At 52.9% G+C, this 10,611-nt stretch overlaps 1 protein-coding gene across 15 annotated transcripts in view; it reads right to left on the reverse strand.

Moving 5' to 3' along the window:
* The window catches only part of SYT6 (synaptotagmin 6), a 68,895-nt gene extending 59,373 nt beyond the window's left edge, over positions 1-9,522 (reverse strand). For 8 of the 15 annotated variants that reach the window (XR_013520349.1, XR_004727264.3, XR_004727263.3 and 5 more), the window contains exon 1: positions 4,825-5,084. Coding sequence is in view for 4 of the 15 variants with exons in the window: in XM_035252520.3 (XP_035108411.1) it covers positions 4,825-4,987 (163 nt within the window). In the remaining 11 variants the exon portion in view is untranslated. Of the gene's footprint in view, positions 1-3,987; positions 4,145-4,406; positions 4,578-4,824; positions 5,085-9,160 lie in introns of those variants that run through there. The other 7 variants (XR_013520348.1, XM_078332827.1, XM_035252523.3 and 4 more) reach the window with 3 other exon arrangements.
* Positions 9,523-10,611: the final 1,089 nt, after the last annotated feature.

A 10,611-nucleotide genomic window follows, 5' to 3' on the forward strand; every position in this document is an offset into this window, starting at 1 on the left:
AGAAGCTGGAGGAAGGGGGAGGAATTTCTTAGTTGTACTCAGGAGAGGATGGGACCCCCTGAACCTGGACAGAGTCCCAGAAGACTTGGATTATGACCAGCCTGCTTACCACCCTGCCCCATCTTCTTCCTTGGAAAGCTGACACTGCAGGTTGCCCACCAGCCACTAGGCAAGTAACCAGTGGCCTCTGGAAAAGTCCCATTCACCAGAGATGTACCTGAGGAATATCTGAGAGAGAGAGAGAGAGAGAGAATGTGTGTGTGTGTGTGTGTGTGTGTGTGTGTGTGTGTGTGTGTGTGTGTGTGTTGGGAGAACAGAGCTATTCTGTACTGAGGCGCAGAAGTGGCCCATTAATAATAAGCTCTGCCAGGGCTTGTAAGTTTATTAGGAGAACCCGGTGTAATTAAAATTCAGGGCTGGGGGGAGGGGAGCAGAGGGCTTTTGCTTCCTTTCCTTCTTTCAGAGATCCAGACTGCGCTACCAATGGGGATAATTAGCAGAGTCCAAACAGAGAAGGAATTAATGCTCCTGAAAAAGCTGTGATGAGGGGAGACAATGCCAAGCTAATTATGGCCACACCAAGCTTTACGACTGGGCGCCCGCTTCCACCATCATTAGGGATTCGGAGCAAAATCGGAGACTAATGTGGAGTGTTATAGCTAACAGAGCATTGGCACTAATTTAGCAATTATTAATATGATTATTTTGGTGGATGGTAACTGTACCTTTCTGCCTAAGGGGTCAGGGAATGTGGCCCTTCTGAATGTGCTATTAAGGCTGGAATGACAGAGGTGGGGGACAGCCAGCCAGAAATTCTTTTCCCTCTATGCTCCTCTCCCTGTTTGTACCTGCAACTAGAGAGAGGAGGGGTCTGCATGGGTCCTCAGGGAGCAAGAAAGAGTTCAGTGCTCCTAGAGGAAAGAAGGGAGGGATGAGGCTGTGTCATTACACTTGGAGCGCCCAGATCTGGGTGCCCCTGTTCATTTCTTCTTTCAGAGGCTCCTCTGATTTCAGTAGCTAAGTGTGACTCAGTCCTTACAGGTTTCTTTTCCTAGGCCAGACTAGAAAGGGTGCCACCTAGTTTAGTCGGGACTTGCTCTTAGCATGCTTTCCCCATTCCAGGCAACCTTATACAGACTGTAAAGAAACCTGACTTGGTCCAGATGCCTCAATGGCAGTCCTCACTATTTGCAGTCATGTGTCATACCACTAACTCTGTGCACAGGGAAGATACAGTTCAGACGGTTAGAAGAGAACATCTCTTTTGTACAGAGCTTAGAGGGATGGCACATACTGAAACCACTGTCCCCACTTGACGTTCTCATCATAGTCAGAGGGAGGAGAGAACTTCTAGAACTGAAAATCTAAGGGCTCTACAACTCCCAGATACTGGACCCTGCTTCTAGAACTCTAAAGCTCAAAACACACTAGTCAGAATATCATCTCCTTGGGTTCCAAGGATTGCGCATCGTACCTTTCCTCAGAAAAAAGGGCCAAACTGGCAGAATTCCACACTTCCAGTGAGAAGCAATGAGGGAGTGAACTTTGTGTTGTAATGAAATTTTGGGCATTACATTTGCCATTACAAGCAGGAAGAAAAATCTCTATGTTGCAAAAGGCCACTTCAAAGCCAGGTGGCTGAATCACAGAACATCTCCAGAGTCATTAGCAAGGTGAGCAAACATCACATAAATCTCATGGCCACAGGTAAGCTGGAGATAACCAACCCTGGCTGCCAGCCTAAAAAAAGCAGGGAAGCTTGAGGTCTCCTGTCAGGTTTCTGCATTCTCTGGAGCACTTCTGGACCTCTGCTTGCTTCCTTAAGTCCAGAACCCATGCTGACCAGACCTAAACCTCTGCAATGTGGCCTATGGATAAAGTTCATTCATCCCCACAAGGCAAATGACACAAGGAAAGGTGGAGAACTGCTTCTTAGTATTCACTTGGGGTGTTTTAAGGAGAATAGCAGGCCAGTGGCTTCAGAGTTTTTAAAGAAAAAGGCAGAACTTGCTTTTGGTTGGGACAGTTTGTGTACAGGTGTTTCCAAGTCAGGCTCTGATTAACTGAGACTTGCTGTGCGATTCCTAGCACAGACCCTGGCCTGCAGATAAGTCTCAGCAAATGACAGTGGAGCCTGAATCTCAATTGTCGAATCTCAGGGTGTTACTAGAAATCTATAAGCTAGAGACTTGGAACAGGAGGAAGTCAAGGGAAAACATAAAATGGTTAAGAGACTGTTTCAAAAAACTGCAACAAATGAAAAGCTCTAGTGTTCTGCTGGCTGGAGAATCTGGACCCAGGTAGTGGCTCTGGGATGCAGAGAGCAGGCTGGGAGGAAGAACAGCTGGGGCCTGGTCCTGGACTCCACAGAATCTCCCCAGACCCTGTGGTCACCTAAATTCTCAGGATCCTAAGACCACTCTCAACCACTTTCTTTCTCTTGCTATGATCAAAGGGTCTGCCCCTGCCTCCGCCCTCCATATCCCTTTCAGCCTCCCAGCTTGCCCCCTGGGCTTCTTGGACTTGTGACTCAGCAGCCAAAGTTAAAGTTTTCCTGAGCTGACAACTCAAACTCATGTCCTGAGGCAGCCTGCAGGGAAGGCATAGTCATCATCTGGGTCTGCTGACTCTTACCCCTCAGGCTTTTCTCACCCACAACCTGGCCATGCAGGCACCTGTCATTCCAGATTATGGGCATCCCTCTGGAATCAGAACACCAGTGCCTCCCCCTACCAAGATGTGCTGTGCACAGATAGCCCTACCCCACCTCCAGCATCTCCCCCCCTCCCCCGCCCAGCATTTCTGCCCTAGAGAGACAGGAGGGGCAGCTTCCTTTCAAGGTGGAACTAGACAGGTATGTTCTCACCCTCTAGGCTCTGAGGGTCAAACATTAAGGCGGCGCTGGAGATGGACCAATGGTGGAAAAGATGGAAGGGGGCTGGGGAGTAGGGAGAGGCAGGAAGAGACTCCCTAATAGGGAAAATTCTGTGTCTGGTGGGTATGGGGAAATGGGTGGTGTAGGAGGGGATGGCACTGGAGAACCAGAGACCTGTAATAACTTGCCAGGCCTAATCTGTTCTGAGAATCTCCGAGGTGAGGAATCAACTTCCCCAATCTCCATCTCTGAACCACCCTCTAAAAGTTCTTCATGTCTAACCTCAGTCTCTTCTGCTGCAGTGATCAAACCATTGACTAAACATTGCCACAACTAGGGAGAGCAGCGACTCCTTCGACTTTCAGTGCTCAGGTGGGCTCCACTCACCCCAAGGCTGGATACAGCCCCCTCACACACACAAGCCTCCCCTTGGGCCACTGCCCCTCGCCTGAAGTGTTCCTCATCGGAATCTACCTCCGTATATGACCTTTAACCTCAAGTGAAAGAAAACAGGACCCTGGGAACCTGCAGCCGCTGGGGAGTTTACCCCACCTGTACCTGCTCCCGGAACCGCCGCTACGGTCCCAGGCTTCTTGTCCCCGAAGCAACGCTTGGGGACCAAATTCCTGCCTCTGGCAGCCCCTTCCCTCCCCTTCCCGCGCCTGCGGTGCGGAGCCACGGGGCAACTCCCGAGTACTTGCAGGCCCAGCACTACTGGGGTCGGGGTCGGGGGACAAGGAGGGATGGAGCCTGCAGAGCCTCCTGGACCCCCGGTGCCCTGGTCCCTGCAGGATCTCCCCACCCCCATTCCGCATTCTCTCCAGGCCTCTCACTCCCCCAGCCCCTCCCCCACGGAGGGGACGCGACCCCGCACTCCCTCCGGCCCCGGACCCTCAAGACGTCGGGACAAAGAAGCCTCGCGACGGCCGGCGACTGTGGCCGCAGGGCACTGGTGCAGCAGGTAAATACCCGGGGCCGGCCGCCACGTCGCCGACCCTCCCGCGTCTCCCGCCGCCAGGGCGCGACACGCCATTCCCGCTGTCGCGACTCCCGGGAGACGCCGTAGCTGCGCGCCGGGGTCCAGCCCGGCGGGGATCGGGCTCGGGACTCACCCGCTCCAGCGAGCTCGACTCGGCTCGGGCTCCCGCCTCGGCTCGGCAGCCGCCTGGGGTTGCGTCCGACGCAGGGTCCGCGCGGCTCGGGCAGGAGGCGCCCTCTTGGCAAAGTCGGCGAGAGGCGCCGGCTCAGTCGCGCACCCGCCCCGAGTCCGAGTCCGAGAGGGACCGAGGGAGCGAGTTATAGGGGCGAGGGGGGTGGGGGAAGGACGACGCGACACCCTCATACCCTCCCCCACCCCGCCCCCTGTCCCCCGCCCCCCAGCGGAGACGCGGAAAACCACTCGCAGCCGGAGAGACACCCGGACACAAAGACCTCGTGCCAGCCGCAGACCCAAGTTTCTCCCAGAGAGACCGGGGGTCCTCCGTGTTCACCACGAGAACACACAAACGGACGGACAGACCGATGCACGAACCCCGGGACCTCGACACTCGCTAGGAGACAAGCTTTCTTCCTCAGCTAGGCGCCCCTCGTCTCCCGCTCTCTCCACGGACCCCTCTTCTGGCAGGTCGCCTGCAGAGCGAGCCTGGAGATGCGAGGGAAACTGAAGCCCCGAGGGTGCCCCATCCTGGGAGCCTGGCTGTCTGTGGGGTCCCCCGCAGTAGTAACACCGGAGGACCGGGGGAGTTATACCCCCACCCCCGGTCCCTTTCTGGTGTCTCCTGGCTGTGGAAGCGATGGGCCAGGGGACTGGCCCGAGGCTGGCTTCCAATCCAGAATACCGAGCTGGAGAGTTCTCTCTAGGTTTTGGGGCTCCTGGGACCGGTGCTCTGGGGAGGGGAGTCCGCAGGACGGGAATCGAAGAAGGGAGAGGGCTCTGGGTCTCCCGTTACCTGCGCCTGCCGCGCTGGGACTCCGCTCTGGGGGTTGCAGCTCGAAGCTCCGACAAGTCTCCACGTCCAGCCCAAGAGGGGGCGGCCGGGCCCGGCACAACGAGGCGAGAACCGCGAGCGCCTCCTGGCACCGAGGCCCGCCGGCCCCCCACACCCCGCTCATGCCCCAGACACCCAGGCCTGCCGAGCAGCAGCTCGAACCCGCGCAGCGGCCGCACTGGGGCGGGGCACTACGGCCCCTAGAAGACCCTCCCTGCAGCGGCCCCCTGCGGCTCCGCTCCGCTTTTAATCACTTCCCCGCAGGGTCCCCGCCCCTCACGTGGCATCCCGCGGCAGCTGGCAAGTCTGGCGCCTCGCAGCCGCCCCCTCTACACTCAGGGACTGGCCTGAGTCAGGGGAGGGGGGTTCGAGGCAGGGAGTCGGGCTGTCCCGAATCTCAGAGGGTGCAAGGCTGATAAAGAGCCCGGGTTCCCGCTCTGCATTCACTGCTTGGTGTGACCTTGGGCGTCTCTGCGCCTCAATTTCCCTCTCCGTAAAGGAGGTGTAATGATTTTAAGTGCTTCACTGGCTGCCTGGGAATAGAAAGATCGTGTTTGTGAAAACATTGGGTAAACGGCCACATGCCACACAAATGGCAGCGAAATAGATAACCCTGAAACAGAAAGAGCGACGGTCAGGCTGGGGCTGGAAGGGCCTTGGCCGCGGTTCCTGACCGGAGAAGTTATACTGGCCCCAAGTCCCAGCTTCGGAGGTAGAAGACCTCAAGACAGGCGGGCGATGCGAACTGCAAGACTTTCAGAGCTCCGCAATCCTGCGGTCCGCGGTACCCGCGTGTTGCTATGGCGACTGGTGCCAGCGGCCGTCTCTCTCCATGGCAACGGGAGGGGAAAGTTTCTGGCGAATAGGAATGGGGGGTCATTTCAAGAGGGCGCGGGGCGCTGAGTTCCGCCGACCCACCTCTCCACTTCAGTGCAACAACTCCAGAGATCATGTATCTTTCTACTAAGCATAACAAGAAAGCTAAACGCAAGGACTGAGGCTAAAGTAGAGATTCCCCCAGAAACTGTGGAGTGAGGCCCAGGAGCAGACTAGCTGTGGGGCCTCAAGGCTCCTCACTTAGCGCTGGAAGTCTGTGCGCCATGGTCAGGGAGGCCGCGGAACCAGCTCCCTGAAGGGGCCTATCACGGGAGTCTCTTGATCTCCACCTGTCGGCGTTTGGCCCCTTCTGTGTGGGGCTCGCCTGAAGCCCCAGACTCCAGTCCATTTGCTCTCCCGGAGCTGGGAAGGAGACTTTAGCTGCAGCCCTGGAAACCGCTGGGTTGGTGTATGCCCGAATGGCTGGTGAGGGAGGAGGGTCTCGCCCCTTAATTAACACGCTTATTGGAAGTGACTCGGGCAGTGACTCAGGTTCCGGAGGGAGGAGATTCGGAACCCCAGCTCCTGGCAGTCTCCACTGTGAGCCATCTGTGCCAGCAGGCCCTTGGACTTGCGATTCCCTAGCAGCTAGTGCCCTGGGCACCAAGGGCCAAGACGTGGCCTGTGAGGACCCTGGGTCAGGCAGGCGGCTTTTCCACCGTGAGTCGTTCCCTGGCTCTGTCCACGGTGCTGAACCCAGTTGGTGCTACCATCACGTGAGCACTGGGTTAGAGGATGGGGGAGAGGCAATTGTGGAAGGCTCGCATCTTCCACCCTAACCCCTGTGCCTGTGATAGGAGGGGGCTAGGAACTCAGGCAGGGACCAAGCAGACACACGCCGGCAATACTGTACAATCCAGACCGCCTTCCTGCCGGAGGTGTTTGGTTGCTGTTACAAGAACAGGTGGGGCTCTGGCATCCCCATTCGCCTTCCTGGTGCTTCTGAAAACCCACCTGAGGAGCCCAGAGGCCTCAATACCTTCTTTTCTATCACCCTATGCAGATCCCAGCACTCAGGAGTGCCTCTGGCTACACGCTTATTAGCAGTTTCCGAAGTGGCAGGTTTGTGTTTATGTAAAATACAAATGGAGAAGAATTGCTCTTTGCCCGTGTTTATGGCAACTCTGTCACTCCACTGCTATTTCTCCCTCCCCCTCTAGAGTTCCTGGGGAAATGCACAGAACAAAGCGCCTTGTTTTGCCTTTGCAGAGAATGAAAAAACACAGGACTATTCCAAGGGCCCGGACCTGTGATGCAGGGAAATCAATATTTTGCTTACATCGAGTGGGGGAATTTGCATCTAAACTGAAGCCAAAGGAGCTTGTTTGGAGCAGAGCAGGTGGCAGGAGCCGAGAATTAACGGATAATTTTTCACTGTTCCCAGATTCAGCCTCCACACTTGGCAGGCGGTTATGCAGCGTCTCTGGCGCCCCGGCAGCAGCTCCGGACCTGGCATTTCTCAATCTAACAGTGTGAAGGAGCTGCTGCCCTGATAGGGCTGTGGAAACAGGATAGGTCTCCTGCCTCAGTCAATAGCTATTGAAGTTGGAATGTAGGAGTTAGGGCGTGTGAGAGACACAGAGATGAGAGAGACAGAGAGAAAGAAACAGAGACAGAGATAGACAAGATACAGATACAAATGAGAGAGACAGAGGATAAGACAGAGATACAGAGAGAGTTATAGGAGATAGAGAACAGAGAAACAGACAGGAAGACAGGTGCACAGATAAGGAAACACATTCAGAAGGAGACATTTAAAAAGTATCTTTAAACATTAAGATAAAGCCTTAACCTAGTTGTCGGCTTTAGCCCACTACCTCCCCCTTCTCCCAGGTCAATTGCTGACGACATTGTGGTCACATAATTAGCCACAAAACAGAAAAAAATTCATCATGTAAATATAGTAACTTTTTTATCTCCCAAACCCATTTCCCCTGCAAACCCAACCCCAAAACACACCTTTTCTTCTTCCCATATGAAGATATCAAATTTGGAGTCCCAAGCTTCCACCAAAACCTGGGAGGGAGGATCCAGCGACCTTCTCAAACCCAGAGAGGGAAAGAGGTAGAAAGAAATGGAATTGTTGCCCTTAAATTCTATGTCTCAAAGAAATCCCATTCTGAGTTTGGGTTTGGCAGGTGGAGGGGAGAGAAGCAGGAGCAGAGACCTTAAGCATGGAGTGGTGGCAAATAAGTACATTGGATAGGGTCTGGGAGGGCTGGATTCAGGGCTGGTGCACCAAAGCAGCCAGGAGGCTGTCACATCCCCTGTCTGGGTCTCAGTGTGCCTATCTCAAGTTGGATTAGGAGCTCTTTGAGGCTCCTTCCGGCAACAGCACTATAGGATTTTATATGAGGGAGAAAGGAGGAGGCTGGGGTGAGGGGAGGAGGGAGGCAGCCTTTCCTGGCTCTGAAGCTCCGGGTGGTTTTACAGAGGCCAACTCAGTTTCAGCTCCCCCTCCCTGACTGCTCTCATTACATCTATAGCCATGGATGGAGCATCCCAAGTCAGGGTACCCCCAGGACAGACTGCTCAGATGCAGGAAGAGGAGCTGGGGTTGAATGGGAGGCAGAATGAGAGGAGGTTTGAGACAGAAATCAGAGGCCTCCCACTCCAATGCCCTCCTCTCTACGGAAACAGCCAATGTGCTCATCCTCTGCTCCCACCTTAAGTCTCTGCCCTTGGGCCGGCTACCACCCTGCTCTAAGCAGCAATGTCTTGTTGAGTTATGTTGCAAATAAAATAAATTAAAACCAAATAATAATTTCTTTCAAAAAATTGAACCTTGGTAAGGAATTGCTAATGCTGTAGGCGGGAAGAAAGAGCTCCTTTGACATGAGCAGATGTGTCATATTGTCTTTCCATTTCAATGCAATTTCTAAATAGGGAGCCCTTTCCCCATTCCCTCCTCCCTCCAAGCCCCCAGCAGAAATGTAAAGGGAGCAGTCTGACAATTGTAGCTGGATTGTCTGACTTGTAGGGAAAGACACAGAGGAATAGACACACAAGCACACCTACAGCTTTGCCACATGGATAGAAGCCAAGGAGGCTCTGATCCAACCCTGAGGGCCCCAGTCTCTTCTCCCCACCTTCCCCGTTCCTGCTTACTGAAGCATGTAGCCACTTTCTGCAGAGGTGTTAATTTACTCAGGAAAATGGACATCAGTTGAACCTTGGCTACTGCTCGTGGAGAATCAAGTTGATGTCTTGTATTTGATGTAATGGTGTAACTTTACATCATTATTCGGAATAAACTGTACTGTGGATTCCCTATGGGGTTTCAGCCAGAACAGCTTCATCAGTATTTCCTGCAGATGCCGCCCTCTCCCCCAGCCCCATACCAAGATAGCAAATGTAGCCAAAGCTGGGTGACTTCTGCAAATCATGATGTCTCAAGCCATCATCAGAGTTTTCATCTTACCTGAGAAGATGCAGAAGACATTGCAAAGCTCAAGGTCAATGCCTAGGTGCTTTTTGAAAGAGTCCATTCTTGCTTTTATTCCAAGAAAGATGCGTGACAGTTCAAAGATCCCGAACCAAGCTATATTTGCCTCTCTCCCAATCCTCCCCCATTTCAGTGTTCTCTCCGTTCTGTGCTCTCTGCTCAAGCACACAATGTTGCACATCAGACTTGGGAAGACAGGACAAAGTCTGCTGCATCCAGCCTGGCTTTGTGGGCAAAAGCAGGTTGGAGTTTGGGAAAGAAACAGGTTGAAGGTCAGAAGGCAGTATCATCCTTCAAACAACTTTAGAGCTAGGCCTAACCATAGTGGGTTGACGTCTGTCTTTGTTATTGAGAAGTGAAGATGATGTCAGAGGGAAGGGCTAGGAAGGGAGCCAAATAGTCCTCCTCTCACTGACCTTATATGGAAGAAACAGCATGGGCTCTGGAGTCAGACGGATCTGCATTCAAATCCTGGGTCCGTTATTTACCGACTGGATGGCTTTAGGTGCTATACTTAGCTTGCTGAACCTCAGCTTCCTCATTTGTAAAATGGGACATATAAGGCCTGCTTCATAGTGTACAAAGCAAGGATTACATGAGTTGGGTTAAATGCTGAAGGTACTGGGACTGTTCCATGACAAGTGTTAACCAAATTACAGTTCCTGTCCTCTTTCTTCCCTTTTTTCAGGATGTAGAGGAAAATTTATCAGGTATACTATTCAGAGGTTATATTCTTCCATGAGACAAGTACCTGAAAATTTTCCAGAAGGAATTTATCTCATTTAATTCTTATAAAAACACTGAGAGGCAGAATGGGTGGATGCTAACGGTCCATCTGGTAGATGAGGAAATTAGGAGACTGGTTCCTGGTCCACAAACAAGGAGGTGGTAGAGAACTGGAATTCAGGCCTTCGGACAGCAGATCAGTGCCCCTTCCTTCTTCACCATGCTGCAGGAAGATGGTGGGGATGTGAAACTTTTTCTTCTTTTCTTACAAGAGGTTATAATATTTTTTAATTGCCTTTATAATAAATTTAAAAACTGGAAATAAATTACAATGCAGTGAAAGATATTTTTTCCTGTGCCTCTTTGCAATGCTCTTGCTTCTTTGACCTTGGCCATTCAGTTGCCTCTTGGACCCAGTTACTGGTCTCGAGGAAAGATGGTTTCATTGATAAAATACGGGGCTGGGGCCAGACAGCTTCATGGCCTGGGACATGCTTGGTTGCTTCACTCTTGACAGAGGTAGGACTCCTCAGAGAGCAGCTTGGGGTGCCTCTGTGCCTGGATTGTGTCCTGTGGTCAGAACCCTGCTTCCAGGAAAGGGCCAAGCCAAGATTCTTATAAGACCAGGACCCCAAAGACTGGAGCTTTCCCCAAGGAGCCTGGAGAGAGTTTGCATCTCAGGTCTCTGGCTGTTCCACTAA

Source organism: Callithrix jacchus, chromosome 7, assembly GCF_049354715.1.
Source record: "Callithrix jacchus isolate 240 chromosome 7, calJac240_pri, whole genome shotgun sequence".
Lineage (NCBI taxonomy): Eukaryota > Metazoa > Chordata > Mammalia > Primates > Cebidae > Callithrix > Callithrix jacchus.